The sequence below is a fragment of the Podarcis vaucheri genome (genome assembly GCF_965113315.1).
Source record: "Podarcis vaucheri genome assembly, chromosome: 2".
Taxonomy (NCBI): domain Eukaryota; kingdom Metazoa; phylum Chordata; class Lepidosauria; order Squamata; family Lacertidae; genus Podarcis; species Podarcis vaucheri.
Window position 1 is genome coordinate 103,787,710 of NC_138760.1, and position 18,136 is coordinate 103,805,845.

The following is an 18,136-nucleotide window of genomic DNA, read 5'->3' on the forward strand; positions in this document are numbered from 1 at the left end:
GATACCCTGCACAGTGCAGGTGGCAGGAAGCTGTCCCAGTAAGCTGCTGACTGCACACCAATATAGATTCCACTCATTCTTATGCCCCCTCCCACCATTGCTTCGTTAGCATTCATTTTTGGAGCATCCTGAAGTAAAAACTGCTACTGCGGTGTGCTTTTAAGAAATAAAAATCAGCAACGGAAGAGGGCACAGTTTGTAAGTTCAGCAAATTGAGAATAACTGAGCCATCAAAACTTCGTTTTTGTAGATGCTCACGGTAGAGGTCAGTGAAGTCTGGAAGGATGACCAGGTCTGATGCTGTCATGTGTTAGCAGTGAGACCAGCTCAGGATCCAACATGTCCTCGACCACATCAACCCCTTCCCACTCACAGAACACCCCATTTCAGGGATTTGCCTTGGCTTCTATCAGTAGTGATCCCCTCCACACCACAGTGAGAAGGATTCCGATCGCTCTGTTAGCGTAATTTCATAGAATTTGGACTTGGAAGGAACTTAAAGGGCCATCTAGCCCAACCCTCTCCAATGCAGGAATATTTCTACTTGCCACATTTGTTATCAATACGGAATATTATTACGATCCTTTCAGCTTGCTTTTTAAACAAAATTCTTCCAACTATAGGCCATGCTGGTGACTGTATGCAACGGCAGCTCTATGTTAAGACTTCCGACTTTCCAAATATTTTACACATCTCCTTGGGTAAGCAAGGTTGTATTGTAAAAGTTTGCACATATTCATAATGCCATACGCTGAGCCAGCTACTTGCCATCAACACACGACGGTCTGTTCCGCGTCGTCCCGGCCACTTTCCCAGGTAGACAGGAGCATTTTACTGTTTGTGATCTCTCTTCAATCCGATTCTTATTACAACATCTGTGTGCTGCTATAACTTCACACGTCCCTCCTTCTGGCAAGAAAGAGAGAAGATGGACACCATGATTAGGATGGAGTACTCTGGATAGGTAAAAGAAAAAGAAAAGAAAACCCAAACACCTGAGCGTGATACTCTCTGTCAGTCTTCACCCATCTGGTTCCCTCCAGATGTTTTGGCCCACAATTCCCTTCAGCTCCAGCCAGAAATGTCTGAAGGACACCTGGTTGATGAAGGATGTGTTGGTAGGGAATAGAAGCCAGAATTTTAAAATGTTATCTGTCTCTACATCAATGCAAGCATCTCATGACACACATTTTTTCCAGAGCTCTAGATCCAAGACGAAGTGTAGAGCAGGTGAGAAAGGACACTGCCACCTCCAGGTTCACACTGCTGCCCATTGCAGTGCCGCAATGCATATAATAGTGACTTGTGCAACTGCAAGTGAACTATGAGCTGAGCAGCCAACTTCCCAGCAAGCTCACACTTCTCGCTTAAGGTTAGATCAGGCCTCCTGACCCTACTGGTTTCAAACGCCAATAGCACAATGTGTTGACATGCAAGCCTTATTTTGCAAACTTAGGAAGTTTCTGATCTCACACTTGTATGTGAAATAGAGGGAAATTAGGCAGGGCACAGGGTTCGTGCACCACCCATAAATTCTGTGTGACCCAAGTTCAAAATGCATTAAGCGCATAATTGCTGGGTGATTAGAAGTCCAAATATGCTTGGTTGCAAGTATTTGTTTGCAACATTGGTTTGCAGCACTGAAAAAACAACAAAAGACAAATCTGCAACATGTACAAAATGACCTATGTACAAAATGACCACTTAATTTGCAAACAAAATGAATTTGTCATTTAAGTTGCTGAAAAATAAATTGGATTCATTTACGCAGTGCTTTTTTTCTGGGGGGACGCAGGGATATGCATACCCCTAAACATACTTTTTTTTAGAAAAAAAGGGCTGCCTTTATGTAATTAATTAAAATGTAGTATCTTCCCAGGGCACCTTAAAAAATAAAACTGCATCAAATATAAAGCAATATATATAATCATAACAGCTACAGTACAATTGTCTTTTGAGGCTGCAAGGGAGGAATCACTCTGTCGCTCAGGTCCTATTTGCAGGCTTCTCACAAGCATCTGACTGGCCACAAGGTGGACAAGGTGAGTCACTGGCCTGATTCAGAAGGACTCATGTTCTTATGCCAAATTCCGCCATTTCATTTCAATATACTGACCGCATATGGTTGTTGCAATTTAAGGATACAGTGGTACCTCTGGTTACGAACTTAATTCGTTCCGGAGGTCCGTTCTTAAGCTGAAACCGTTCTTATCCTGAGGCGCGCTTTCGCTAATGCTGGGGCAAAGTTTGCAACCAGGAGCAGCTACTTCCAGGTTAGTGGAGCTCGTAACCTGAAGCGTTCATAACCAGAAGTGTTTGTAACCAGAGGTACCACTGTAAAGAAAATAAGCCACCACCTTCCCACTAAAAGAAATCTTCAGCAAAAATGTTTTTAGAGCCTGCCTAAATGATATCAATGGGACACGGGTGGCGCTGTGGGTTAAATCACAGAGCCTAGGACTTGCCGATCAGAAGGTCAGCGGTTCGAATCCCTGCGATGGGGTGAGCTCCCATTGCTCGGTCCCAGCTCTTGCCAACCTAGCAGTTCGAAAGCACGTCAAAGTGCAAGTAGATAAATAGGCGGGAAGGTAAACGGTGTTTCTGTGCGCTGCTCTGGTTTGCCATAAGTGACTTAGTCATGCTGGCCACGTGATCCGGAAGCTGTACGCCGGCTCCCTCAGCCACTAAAGCGAGATGAGCACCGCAACCCCAGAGTCGGCCACGACTGGACCTATGGTCAGGGGTCCCTTTACCATTAAATGATATCAGTGACTTTTGTTTTTGTGTATTTATAAGTAGCTTTTTATTTATTAGTCATTCTCCCTCTGTGTGTTTATATTTCAAAATTAAAAAGTTTTGAGGCCAGTCTTAGACTTTTTTTTTGGGGGGGAGGCTTAGAAATGTATTCTAAGCTCAAGCTAGGGAACGTTCAGCTGGGAAACAAGCCTTCACTAACATTATCAGACTCAAGAAGCTGACGACTACTCTTCCCAGACTCTAGGGGCACTAGAACGCCTCATTTCTCACATCTTTTAGAGCTGGAGCCTCTGTCATTGCACATCGTTCTGAATGCAAATCTAGAAGCATTTTCTAGATAAAAACTGATTATTAATATTTCTCTCAGTCCTGTACTGCAGTAAATATGCTGCAATGTGTTTGGAAGCTTTATTCTGGTGGGGAAAGTGCTGTTGTGCTCAGGTCTTGCATTTAGGCTTCCAGTGGACATCTGGTTGGCCAGTGTGAGACGCTGGAGCAGAAAGGCCAGTGGTCTGGTGCATCCTGCTCCTCTTGTATTCTTAAGATGACTGCGCCCTCAATTAAAAGCATCTCAGTCAAAATTCCAAGAGTCACGAATCTCTTCCTGTTCCCTTCTTGCTCTGAGAGACCTGAATGGAATAACAGGGCATAACGGTGATGGCCTTTTGTCTAGCTCACTGCCTTTTTGCCTCAGAAAAGAGCTGTGTCAGGGCCGAGTAAATATGTTTCTGCACCATACAGGAAACGGCTCCTCTTGATGAGAGGAATTAAATATTAACAATGGGGTCCATTGTGCCTTCTTCAGCTTGCAAGCTCATCAATACCGAGCCCCAAGAGTACATGACCTAAGGTCTTTTACCTTAACAGACATTAACCAGCTTTGATTGACTCATCCCTGAAAGCCGAAGGTTTGAATATTTAAAATTGCATAAAGCTTTCCCACACATTAAGGGGTCATTCTTAGCTGGGAGTCTCTGAGTGTGACATTTAAAATGGCTGGATTGGCTTCAGGTACTTTTTCAAAGACTACTTTGTCAACAGAATATTGCATCAAAATGAGGCGTGCAGGGGACTAGTTTGATTATTGTGACATGAATGGCATTGGGGAGATACTCCCTAACAGATACTCTTTGCCTGATTGATTGAAATGTATGCTTTGCAGCCTTCTCTCTGCCACTGCCTTGAACTAGCCTCTAGAATCCTCTCTGGTGCAAGTCCAGTTTAGAAATGAAGAACCGCCCCAGAAATTACCCACCACCCACAAAGCAGATGGAGAAGGCACACGTCTCCTCATGGTCTTCTCCCCATTATCCATGGTGAGATGGATAATATTTCTATGCAAATTATAGTACAGTGGTGCCCCGCAAGACGAATGCCTCACAAGACAGAAAACTCGCTAGACGAAAGAGTTTTCCGTTTTGGAGGTGCTTCGCAAAACGAATCTCCTATGGGCTTGCTTCGCAAGACGAGTTTTTCCCCTTCCCCCCTTTTTCTAAGCCGCTAAGCCGCTTATCAGCTGATCCAATAAGCCGATAAGCCGCTAAAAGCCGCTAATAGCATTAATAGCGCTAATAGCGCTAATCCGCTAATCCGTCAATGGGATTGCTTCGCAAGACGAAAAAACCGCTAGACAAAGAGAATCACAGAACGGATTCTTTTCGTCTTGCGAGGCACCACTGTAATTTAAATTTTGCATCTGCACGTACAAATCAGCACCTGATTTTTTTAAAAAAAATCTCGGTCCCTTCCTTGTCTTCTTTTCCACAATTCTGGCTAACCCCAAATTGGCCACAGTGGGTGCTTTTATTATTATTGCACCTTTCATTCAAAGAAGGAAACTGCATCACCAGACTCTAATCTGGCTCTGCTGTCCATCACACCTCCAAGGAGCACAAAGTAGTGTGCATAATTCTCCTCCTCCCCATTTTACCCCCATGACAACCCTGTGAAGTAGGTGAGGCTGAGAGTGAGTGACTGGCCCAGGGTCACCCAGGGAGCTTCATGGTTGACTGGAGATTTGAACTCTGGTCTCCCAGGTCCTGGTCTGACACTCTAATCACTACACCACACAAGCTCATTTGACATTTAGATACTTCTCAGAGGGTCTGGTTCATTGTAAAAGGTAAAGGGACCCCTGACCATTAGGTCCATTCGTGGCTGACTCTGGGGTTGTAGTGCTCATTTCGCTTTATTGGCTGAGGGAGCCGGCATACAGCTTCCGGGTCATGTGGCCAGCATGACTAAGCCGCTTCTGGCGAACCAGAGCAGCACACAGAAATGCCGTTTACCTTCCTGCCATAGCGGTACCTATTTATCTAATTGCAATTTGACGTGCTTTCGAACTGCTAGGTTGGCAGGAGCAGGGACCGAGCAACGGGAGCTCACCCCATCGTGGGGCTTCGAATTGCTGATCTTCTGATCAGCAAGTCCTAGGCTCTGTGGTTTAACCCACAGCGCCACCCATGTCCCCTGGTTCATTGAGTGGCATATAAATGTTATGTGTGCTATCATGCACACACCTGCAGCTGTGATCACTTTGGAAATGAGATGCCAAGCCAGAAGGGGGTCTAAAGAAGAAAAAAGTTGTTGGAATCATGCTGAATGCCTGTGTTGAGGTATGGGGTTGCTTAGCTATGCACCTGTGTTGCTTAGGTATGTTTAAATATTCTTTCATTTCATTTTCAATGCCTCCGGTCTCATAAGCATTTGCTTGCAACAGTGACGGAATGCAAAGCCTCTTGTAAAAGAATAGCGGCACTGACACAGATGAAGGGGCAAAATAAAGATTTTATAAATGTACATTCATGTTTATAGACTTTTAAAAATGGATTATTGACTCGACTCTGTAGCACTTTCCAAAGAGTCATTATAGTATCTGTCATAAATGCATATTTAGGGACTTGTACAAAAATGTGCATTTATTGACCTCATAGGTTGTAACCACACTAAAAGTTTAAATCATTGTCACGAATGACAGGGAAGGAGCCTCTGAGCATTTTATGGTCTACTGAGCCATTTCAGCTTCTGGCTGTGTTTTGTAAGTAAGTTGGAGACAGTCTATTGACTTTGGTCGCTTGGGTGGCAGGGGGCAAGGGAGGGGGGACACAGTTTGGCCCTTACAGAAGATTCATCAGAAACATGTTGAAAAGTATAATGACTTTTCATAGAAACTTGGCTATTCATTACATTGTACCCCTGGGGACTGGGGATCTTCCCTCTGTCTCACACACTGCACGGAAACTAACAAAATGGTGTCTGTGATTGGAAAGGGGACATTAGAACTGACACATCAGGTCAGGCTGAAAGACCATCTAGTCTGGCATTCTGGGTGGAATCCAGTTGGTGCCTGTTAGAATTTCTGCTGCATGATTGCAGTTGTGGGATTGTTGTCATTCACATGACAGTATATGCTTTGACTCCACAGAGTGGGAAGTGACGGAGACTGGATGTTTGTGTTACTGTGTTCCGTGAAGTGGGACTATTGTCCTTCGTTCTTTCTCTTTGCTGTCTGATGCTAGAGAGAGAGCCATGTTGCAGTGCTCTGTGTGTGTTTATATGTAAATAAAGTAGATTAGCCAAAATGCTGAGTTCATGATGCGCAAACTCTGTGGATCCCTAAGTGTGCCGGTGTCTGTTGGCATCAGTCGCTGTGATGTTTGGGCTGAAGAAAGCTTTTGAAGCTCCCGAACGATTGACCAGGAGGGAGAGAACATGCCAGTTGGGCATGTGTCTCTGCCAGGGTCCTACTCGAGTGTAGGCTGAGCTCCTGACAATGCCCCGGTACTCATGGAAGAGCTTTTGGTCTAGTGGGCATCTCTGTCAATGGAAGAGGAAGGGAGGGGGTGTTTGCCAGATCTTTTGCTCGTATTCACGCACCTGCCCCCTCCATTTACACACACACACACACACACACACACACACACACACACACACCTGTTCTGGAAGGGGAAGGGCATTAGCAAAAACATAACATTCTGCTCTTTTCCATTTGCAGAGGCATCTGCTAGATCAAAAGCCCTACCCTGGGTGCAAGGATGCCAACTGGATTCTGCCTTCTGTTTCCAATGATATGCCCTTAAAAGTTTATGAGAAAGGTGGTGCCTATTCCCTGTTCTTTGACATCAGCTACATTTGCTGGCATATGTGGGTATGTGTACCTAATTGCATACATTCAAGCAGGTGTAATTTGTTGAGACAGAAAGGAAATCTCTGTGGCTATGTGCAGAAATGTGCAAGTGTGTTCGTCTTGGATCATCCCAGTGGTCAATTTCAATCTAGCAATGTTGTCTGTGTGAAAATTCACCAACACTGCCCTCTCTCCCAGTCATCTCGCCTCCTATATATTTACATCAGGGGGGACTGTTCCTGTGTTTTGGGGAGGTACTCATCCATTCCCCTCTTCATGTAATTTTTCTCACCTACAAAAGACCCCACTATGTGTGTGTGTGTGTGTGTGTGTGTGAGAGAGAGAGAGAGAGAGAGAGAGAGAGAGAGTTTGACTTGGGGCTCCTGAGACAGATAGATGCCAACAAGGTGGAAAAGGTCAAAATAATATAAAGTAGGCACAGAATGGGTGTGGACAGAACCAAGCCTTCAGATAAGGATGCAAGCCACCTTCTCCCCAGTCCCTGAAGTGATCATTTTATGCACAGAGAAAGGATGATAATTCACCGCTCAGCTAATCTACATGGTGGGGCAGGTGAGTGTGCACAAACGTGTGTGCTTGAAAGTGTGGGGCAGCCACACCCATATTTGGTCATGCCCACAGTTGGAAAGTGGCCCTCAGAGAGCTGGCTGGGGTGAATGTGGTCCTTGAGTTTTAAAAAAACTCGTTATGCATGCATACCCTCCAACTTTTCTCCGATGAAAATAGGGACGTCCCATTCCGTAATGCAAATTTTACTATTTATACCCCACACATCTCACTGGGTTGCTCCAGCCACTCTGGGCAGCTTCCAACACACACACACACACACACACACACACACACAATAAAACATAAATGTTAAAAAACTTCCCTATACAGGATTGCCTTCAGATGGCTTGGGAGTCGGATAATTCCATACCCTCCAACATTTCTCCAATGAAAATAGGGACATCCTAAGGAAAAGTGGGACATTCTGGGATCAAATCAGAAACCAGGATGGCTTCTCTAAATCAAAGAGGTCCCTGGAAAATAGGGACACTTGGAGGGTCTGTGCATGCCTGGTCTAGATGCAATCATATTCCACTTCTGCCTCCTTTCTGTCAATTCATGCAGGCTTATCCAACAATTTCATCCAACAAAAACATTTCCCGCTTCCTAATTCGGCCACTTGAGTTTCTATCTTCTGGAGTAATTTCAACACATATATTTTTCCTTCTTCATACTGTGTTTGTTCAAATATTGAAACAGAAGAATGAGGGTTATACACCCACAAGTCCAACACTAAAGGAAGGACCATTTCCTGAGAATGATTTTGTTTTAATTGGAGGCGAAGACTGAACACCTGAAAATGGCAATTATGCCTCTGTTACAAAGCCCCGCCACACAGTGAAATATTTTACCCCTAAATGAGAACCTTCTGTGTGCAGCTGTGATATAAAATATCTCATCAACAGAAGGTTTGGAGCACATGCCTAGCTGAAGCCAAGAGTCATTTCCTCATCATATGCATTTTTTACATCTCCCGCTTTGGTTCAGAGGTAGTAACAGAAGCATATTTTGTATTTCAGAATTATAACATGCCCAATCTAGTAGCGGAGCCAAGCCTGAACGGTAAGCAAACTTCCCTCCTTTATTTATTATTTTTTTAAAAGTCCTGATTTGGGTGATACACTGTGGAAGTCATTAACTATGACTTAGGTAGAAAAAACATAGAAATTCCTACTTCCCCCCTTTTTTTTGACAGTGATGGCAATTTAATAGCATTTGACTCCACTGAGTTACATGGCTCTTCCTGCGGCAATGAGAGAGGTTGTTTATCAAAATGATAAACAAGTTTTCATTTTCCTTCCTTGGCTGCATGAATATGATCAGAAGTCTAAGGCCATCAAGAATTCACTTATTCTGGCCACCAGGCAGACATTAAGCTATTCAGGACCATCTGTGCTTGAAAAGAGTTCTACTTAATGGACCTTCCTAGGGCAGGTCGGTCGTAATGAAGGCATGCGGGTGAGAGAGAGTGCACAAGTTGAAGCAGCAGCTAGTTGAAGCTCCTTGAATTTATAAGTAGGGGCCGGTGGATTCAAGAGGCAAAACATGTTTTCCATTTGAATACTCATAAAGTATTATGATAACCCTTGATTCCATTTGTTTCAGTTGTGACTTGGATGCTTCACATTAGCAGCAATGCAATAGCACAAGTGGATTTTATCTTAATCAGTTGTACCTATAATACTGGAGGGAGGGGGGAAATTTAGAAGAATAGCCTAGCTCAGGGTTAGGTAGATGCAGAGCCGGTCCTACCATTAGGCAGGTTGAGGCAGGTGCCTCAGGTGGTGGATGCAGAGGGCGGGGTTCAGGAATGAAGTGGTGGATGGTGCAATGTAACCCAGTTTGGGTCCCTTATAGCTTGCTGCCTTCAGAAGGAGGAAGTCCCATTTGCGCATGTCTAATAGTAAGTCATGGGAAGTGGGTGACGCTGTGGGTTAAACCACTGAACCTAGGACTTGTCAATCAGAAGGTTGGTGGTTCGAATCCCCGTGACGGGGTGAGCTCCTGTTGCTCTGTCCCTGCTCCTGCCAACCTAGCAGTTCAAAAGCATGTCAAAGTGCAAGTAGATAAATAGGTACCGCTCCGGCAGAAAGGTAAACAGCGTTTCTGTGCGCTGCTCTGGTTCACCAGAAGCGACTTAGTCATGCTGGCTACATGACCCAGAAGCTGTACGCCGGCTCCCTCGGCTAATAAAGCGAGATGAATGCCGCAACCCTAGAGTCGGTCATGACTGGACCTAATGGTCAGGGGTCCCTTTACCTTTACCTAATAGTAAGTCTGTTCTGTGCTGTTTCAAATTGCATGTGTAGATTAAAATTAAAAAGACTGGAGAATTCCTTAAGGGGGGAAAGCCCAAGTTACTTACAAGTTCATAAGATGGTCCAAGAGCTGCCATTAATTTCTCCATCCACCCCCTGCCACTCTCCCATTGTTGCTCCCCTCGCCTTACCCCCGCAAAGGGCTCCCCACAATCCGCTTCATATGCATGTAAACTTGCTAAGATATATAAGGTTCTGGAGACTTTTACTAGGGAAAGTGGTGAGCAGAGGAAAGGCTAAGGCAAGCAAGAGACCCCTCCCTCCAACTTTCCCATGCATTAAGACATATGTGTTTGTTTCTTGGAAAATTAGATGGAAACTCACTAGGTAAAGGTAAAGGGACCCCTGACCATTAGGTCCAGTCATGGCCGACTCTGGGGTTGCGCGCTCATCTCACTTTATTTGCCGAGGGAGCCGGCGTACAGCTTCCGGGTCATGTGGTCAGCATGACTAAGCCGCTTCTGGCAAACCAAAACAGCACACGGAAACACCGTTTACCTTCCCACCGCAGCGGTACCTATTTATTTACTTGCACTTTGACTTGCTTTCGAACTGCTAGGTTGGCAGGAGCAGGGACCAAGCAACGGGAGCTCACCCCGTCACGGGGATTCGAACCACCGACCTTCTGATTGGCAAGTTCTAGGCTCTGTGGTTTAACTCACTAGGTACTTGCAAAATTGGATCCATCCTTCTGCAACAATAGGCCTCAGCAGCCTTAATTCCACAAATATTAGCCTACATGGCTGGTAGACCAAGCTGCATAGTGTGCTAATTGCACACTAAATTGCACACTAAATTAGAGTCAAATTGAACTCAATGTTGATTTATGCAATATGTTAATAATTGCCTTGCAGTCTCTATCACCCAAACCTTTGTGCTATGAGAAACCTTGAATTCTACCATTTTCTTACTCCTTTAAGCCTGTTAAAATAATCAGGCTTCAGCTATGTCACCGTCATCTACCTCATTAGGAGGGAAGATGCTATTTTGACTAGTACGAAAGCTTGTGATTTATTTTGAGTTCGCAAGACATCAGTTGACGCCTCCACAAAAGATTAGCGTCTTTAGACTTCAAGTCTATGTTCAAGCAACACGACAGTGACATAGACAGAGATTTTTTCCTGTTCATATCATGTTCAGCATGTGCTCTCAGGAAGCAATATGCAATAATGCAATTTTACAGACAGCTGCTGATCTCATGTCCTTTCATGAACACAGTAGAACAAGGCAAGGAAATGCTGAGAAAGACGTTTTGACAATGCACAAAACAATTGTGCACCAGAGTGGCTATGTTAGCAGGGTAACCCAGCTTTTCCTCCATTTGTACATGTGTGCAATTACTGACATGGATTTGGGCATGTGGGTTAGTTGTGGGCACATAGCTGTCAACTTACAGATTTGAAAATAAGGGACCAGCAGCCTCGAAAATAAGGGATCAGCAGCCAAAATAAGGGATCAACAATTACTTTGATAAAATACATATTTTGTTGTGTGCAAATGGCTTTAGATACTTAAATCCATAAATTCCCATATAGCATATATTCAACACAAAAAACAGCAACAATTTGTTGCTGACAAAGGACAGCTGGACATAGAAAGGGCCCCATTACCTTCAGTAGCTTATTTAAGGGACATCATCAATAAGGGACACCAGAGGGACATGGCGCTGGGATAAGGGACTGTCCCGCCAAATAAGGGACGCTTGACAGCTGTGTGTGGGCATCTTCTGAAAAATCCAGGATACATAGCAAATGATGGCACTCTTCCCATGAGCGTTTGGCAAGCATACTACAACTGATATTAACATGTACTGTAAATAACACTGCCAAGACATTGGCAACAAAATACATATAGTACAGAATTCAATTCTGTATCGAATACAGAAGCAGTTCTGAAAATATCCAAAGTAACCTCGGCGTGAGACAGACGAGGCATGATTGATGGAAGAGGATGAGGCTGCCAATGTAGTAACGATTTCAGCAAGCGTGAGCAGTCTAACTAGGCCCTTTGCTTTTTGTTTCTGTTTTAAAATATAGAGCAAGTTGCCTTAGTAATTTTTGATTAGTATACGGGATATAAATATTAGGGGCATGCACCAACTACAAGATTCTGTTTGGATCCTGATTCAGCATTTTGAAAAGCAATCTGCCTTGCTCAGAGGTGCTTCAAAGCCTTTGTGAAGTAGACACACATTGGAGAGCTGATAACTTGTGTATATAGAATCACAGAATTGTTGGAAGGGACCATGAGGGTCATCTAGTCCAATTGCCTGCAATGCAGGCATCTTTTGCCCAATGTGGGGCTTGAACCCACAACCCTGAGATTAAGAATCTCATGCTCTACCAACTGAGCTCCCCAAATCTGCTTGATCCCCCTCTCCTTTCACTATTGGGAAATATATTTTAAAAATGGCTATTTTATATATATATATATATATATATATATATATATATATATATATATATATATATTGGCTTTTGACAAAAGTGAGTGAAACTTGCAGACATACCAGCTCCCCCAAAACCAACTGAATTACAGGCAAGTAGGTTCAGGGGCTTTTGTGATGGACATATTTGATTATTATTTTTTTAGTAGAAGGAGATGTTTGTGACTTTTTAAAAATTTGGGGGCAAAACTGGGTAGAATTTGCAGGCAAGATTGTCCATTCAAGAGGCTTAATCCTGCCATTTTTTAAAACAAAGGTCAGCTACAACAGTCTCTTTGCAGGGACAGTCATTGAAGTTTTAGGGTGGGTTAAAAAGGAGTAAGTTTATATTCTCTAAAGTTATGTGAGCAACTGGTGTGAAAACTGTAGACATGAGAGACTTGACCCCGCATATTATTGCCAAATTGCTGACAAATTGGTCCAGGAGCTTTCATGCTAGGCATCTTTAAAACTGATTTTGAGGTGGGAAGAGCTAAGAGATTTGCTTTCCAGGTGAAATAATTCTCTCTCATTACTGTCAATCTCAAGAGTTTTCTCTGTGTCTTCCACACTCTGTTGTTTGCACCTTCCCCCATCTATTACCCCTAGTGTTATAGTAAGCTTGGAGACATTACTTCGCCTTTAATCAGGTACTTGACTGCAGCCTATTTTAAATGTTTGAACTGAGACATCACAAAATGCTTTACAGTAGCTCAGGCTGCCTCATAGAGATCCATTTATATCTAACAAGCCCCAAATCATAGAATCACAGAAGGAATGCTCTGCAATGCAGGAATCACAGCTAAATCCCTCCAAGACATCCCACTTTACACCAGAATTTGAGATTTATGTACTTTATGCCATGATCATGAACTTCTCTGAGCGTTGTTTCTTACATGGCCAAGATGGAATGATCAATGCACAAACAGAAGGTATTGGTTAGCTGCAAAAGTTTGCAGAAATACAAAAGTATCATTAGCAAAGAAAATAGGGTAGGAGACTCCAAAATTAGCCTCTGAGAACTGAGCGCTCTCACTGTCTGCAATTGTGTTAAAGGTTGCACACCACATTCAATCTCTGCTGAATGGAAGAGAGATTCTAGGGGGTTCCTGACGCTCACCCAGGGATGTTTCTGTTGGGAAATTGAGGCATGGTGGCACTTGGTATGTTTAAGAAACATAGTTAATTTAACACATGTCTTTGGTAGAGGGGGTGCAGAAATTTACACCCCAAGAGTGCCTCTCATTGCCTCTCTCATAGCTTCAGCAAGCTTAGGTCCAAAGTAGCAGTCAGTCCTGGCTCCTGGTCTCGCGGTGCAGCCTCCTCCAGCCAGCGCCAAGATGGTTCTGACTGCTTCCTCTTTCTTGTTCCCAGAACACCTTTAGATTTCAAAAAAGGGCATATTTTTCTGTGACATCACACCCCCACATCACCTGGGCAGCCTCCCAAATTTCCTGTCTTTGTCTAGGATGGGGGGGGGGAGGAAAACTTTTTGCTTTGTCAATGGACCTTAAAGGCCCAGTACCTGGCTCCCTGCTGTTTCTCAATGGCTCTGCATTTAGCCAAGCTGGTACATAAGCTGGTGCATAAGCTAAGCCATGAATTTCTTGTCTGGCACAGTTCTGCAGCTTGTATTTTCCCTTCATATCCCAAATATTATCTAAATACTTTTGTTTATTAATTTCTCCCGTTCATTAGCAGTCTCTGGCACCCTAGATCTATGACAATATGTTCATTTTTGGTGTGTGCCTCTCTGTGTGTATGTGTAAAAACAAAAGAGTGGGGGAAGATGGCATGGAATGTTCTGGAAAAGGGCACAGTTGGCCTGAATCCTGGAGCATCCTGTACTGCAATATCTTGTTGCGGGTCACACCTGCACACAAATAAACGGGAGCGTCCATGTTCATGCAGCAGCACATAAGATTAGGCAGCGATACAACATCACCTCATCCAAACACTCATCCCTAGTCATAAAACTTAATCCAGTTTATATATAACATTCTACCATGATGACAGCAGAGATAAAGCTGCAACTGAGGATTTGTAGTGCATAAAGGCCTATTGTCAATTCACCCTGTTCTTTAAGGAAAATGATTCACTCCACATACTGCAATCCTTTTTTCTTTTTCTTTTTTTGGTGTGTGGTCATTTGCTAAAACACATATTCATTCATTTTATTATTGGCACAATTTTATGAGTGGTCCATATTGCGAGGGAAAAACCCGAGGTGCTTCATCCATTGAGAAATTCTCCACAATGCTGCTGTTTAAATGTCTCTTTGCTATGGGTCATTAAGCTTGGCAATGGAAAATATATATATATTCTCAGTGGAATGACTAGACTCTCTAGTCTTTCTTATCATGCTAAAGCTATTTGATGACAAAAAGGGCTTAAAAAAATATCCAAAGAGTACAACTTTTTCCTCTTTTTTTTGCGGGGCGAGGTGAGGATGGATAGGAAGACGCAGTAAGCCTAAGCAAAAACAAGCAGATGAAAGGCATGTGCACATAAATCTCCTATTTGCTCACAGCATAAAAAATAACAACTCGCTCCTGGCAGGATATAGAAGGGGCTATAAATGATAGCTATAAAAACAACCTAATTAACACCTGGATTGGTTCTCCTGGGTTGCATTTGCAGCCATAGTATGGTTCTCCTGATTTTGCTTGACTTGATGTTTTGCTGCTTCAGGTTATTATAGGAATAATACGGCATTGGCGAGCACCCTGTCAGATGGCTTCTGAGAGCATAAGTGAGGCAGGCCCAGCCTCCTGCAAACAGGCCGAGCCCATTTTTATCCCTCTTGCTGCCTCATACCCTCCGACACGTCAAGACGGAAAACGTGTTTTCTGGTGCGTGATCACATCCCCGAAAGACGTGCTCATGAGAGCATGACACCCCAAAATGCACATTTTGGGGAGCAAGGTGAGATCATGACCCCACCTAAAAACATTTGGGGTGGGGAGATCACTGAGTGAGACTGCTGTGCCCCAAATGGGTGCTGTGCTCTCTTGTGGAAAAAATGGGATGTCCCAGTATTATCAGGACAGTTGAGGGATACTGTATACTCCCTCCCCCCATCAACAGCATAAGAGAGACTCACATGGCGCCATCATTACATGTCCTTACACACGAGACAAAAACATTCATCTTTACCCAGACTTATGGCTATTAAATAATCTGTGCTCTGTTAAAGTGTGGGGGAGAGGACTGTTATCATTATGATTATTTTACCAATAGGCTTTCTGTCAGTATGCTTTTTACTAATGTTTTTATTATGTTTTTATCACTGATGTTTTGTAATGTGCTTACAGTGGTACCTCAGGTTAAGAACTTAATTTGTTCTGGAGGTCTGTTCTTAACCTGAAACTGTTCTTAACCTGAAGCACCACTTTAGCTAATGGGGCCTCCTGCTGCTGCTGCGCCGCCGCTGCACGATTTCTGTTCTCATCCTCAAGCAAAGTTCTTAACCCGAGGTACTATTTCTGGGTTAGCGGAGTCTGTAACCTGAAGCGTATGTAACCCGAGGTACCACTGTATAATGTTGTACACCACCCTGAGATCTTTTTTTTTTTTTTTGCATTTTAAAATTTTATTGGTTTCCAACCAATTATACATTTTGTCCATGTTACAACGTTCTTATCCATTTTTGACTTCCTTCAATGTTACTGACAATCATTCGTAGTTATCCTTTCTTACACATTCCATTCTTACATATTGCCATTTTTCCTCCCTTCATTCATTATTTCTAATAGACAATACTTATTAAGTCTTTACAGTGCCTCTTTAAAACCCACTAGCGTTGTATTTACATCACAGTTATTTTCCAGATAACCCACAAATTTCCCCCAGTCTTGAATAAACTTTTGGTCTTTAGTATATCTAATTTTCCCTGTTAACCTCACCCTGAGATCTTTTGATAGAGGGCAGTATATAAATTGCAACAACAACAACAACAAGCCCTACTTTGGGCAGAGATCCGCTGGTTTACAGACCTCCCAAGTCTGAAGTGCCAATCAACTGATCAGCCCTTTAGGCAGGGATTGAGAGAGCAGTTTAAAGATCCCAATTGTGTGTTGTTGTTTTTACAGCCACGCTTTTACCTACCCTGATGTCATATAGGATATCCAGTGTGGGGCAGGTGAGAGTGGCTTGGGGAAAACAGCCCCATGGGGCAAACTGTGACCTGAGTCTGACCTATTATGGTCCAGGCACCCAGCCCTCTCTTCCATATCACTGCAAATTCTGGAACACAATCCCTGTAATCTTTTGGTTTATGAACACACTGCCGTCATTAAATCATTGAAGGATCAAAGCCTCACAGCTGTAATTTGTCAAGCATTAAAAACAAACAAGAAATGGCAACTGAAAATGGGAGTTTGCTAATATCCAGACTGAAGAAGCAAGGGAGGAAGAGATCTTTGATTTCGGTGTTTATAATGATAACTCGAAAGTGAAATAATCCTAAGGGTAGTGTCTCCTTTTGTGGAGAGGAAGAGAAGCATAATATTATTATATGCAGATTATGCTTTGATGAGATCGCCAAGAGATAAACACGTCCTGTGATAAGATTGTTCTGTAAAGCAATTAGCCTATGAAAAAGTCTTTGAGCTGCTTATAGAGGAGACCAACAAGGTTTAGGGGAATATTTCTGCTCACAGCTTTACACTTGCACAAACTTGGTGGTGTGTGAGAGTGTGCTTTAATAAAGCAGTCAGATAAGGCCTGTAAAAATAACAAAGTCCATAAAGAATGCACAGTGACAAGGAGCCTGTGATTTTAGAGATACTGATGACAGACTGATATACGAAGTTGCTAGCAGTGCACAAGTTAGCATTAATCTTCCAAAGAATGTTAATAAATAAACTAACAAAAGGGGCTCAGAACTGAAAGTCCTTGGTCAATACATCAAAGAGAGGCGAGAGGACTGAATCGATGGGCTCCCTTGTTAAACGTGGCAGGAAGAGTTGGCTGTCTTGCTTTGTGGCTTAATCATATCGCAGGATTGGTGAAGTGATTGTAAATCAAGGCATTTGCAAAACAAAAATATAGAATATAAGTAACTAAGAAGACAAGAATCAAGGATGGAGGTAAGCACAGCAAAATCTGGAGCGCGTCAGAGACAGATTTCTTGGCAATATCTATGCGAGTTGTATCAAACAAAGTCAACCCGTTCCCACAACAGCTACTGCTTGTGCAACTGAACTTCCTCTCCCTCTCCTCTCCCTGTGTAAGGATGAGGGAGAAATTCGATTCAAGCTGGATTTTTCAAGTTTGCTCTGAAACAATACAAGAATCAAAGCAGAGCCATCCTCTGAATTCTGCTATGCATTTCTCCAATCAAGCAAGTTGAAAGAAAATGCACATATTTGGGGAAAGTGTGCACAATGTTTTGTTCTCAGAAAAGAATGAGAGCTATCCAGAACTATTCCTTGTGTGCTTGCTGGGTTCTGCAGACACAGCAGCTATCCAAGCAAAACTAGCTAAGGATGCATTACATCAAAATAAGATCTTTAGGATGGAGCTTCCCTATCAGTCTCTAGGAGAAGGTTTTCAATAAAAGCCGACCTGACAAGTGTCTACAGGATAACAGCACCCGGATACACTTGACAATGGAGACTCAAAATAATGCATTAAAAAGCAAGGCTTGGACACGCACTGACAATTGGTGTGAAGGTTTTGGGTAGTTAGGAAATTGAGGAGAGAGTGGCAACTTTTCAAAGCCACCCTACGAGTTTGCATGCATACAGTGAAATGCAGGGGTGTCTGCCGGCCAGCAAAAAAGGACACTGTTGGTGGAATGGGTCACTCCTGCTTCATAGGGTTGAGGGAACCCACTGAGTGGATTTGGGTGAACAGGGTGGGGTCTGAAGGGAGAGGACAGGAAAGGGATTTCTGTTGCATCGGCAGAAATCCATTTGCACATTGATGGATGCTACT

At 43.3% G+C, this 18,136-nt stretch overlaps 1 protein-coding gene across 2 annotated transcripts in view; it reads right to left on the bottom strand.

The window, feature by feature from the left end:
* Positions 1–18,136, bottom strand: part of TAFA1 (TAFA chemokine like family member 1) — a 355,184-nt gene that overhangs the window by 67,920 nt on the left and 269,128 nt on the right. Inside the window, exon 3 of one of the 2 annotated variants that reach the window (XM_082210866.1) lies at positions 769–906. In XM_082210866.1, coding sequence (XP_082066992.1) covers positions 769–906 — 138 coding nt within the window. Of the gene's footprint in view, positions 1–768; positions 910–18,136 lie in introns of both variants that reach the window. The other variant, XM_082210865.1, reaches the window with a different exon arrangement.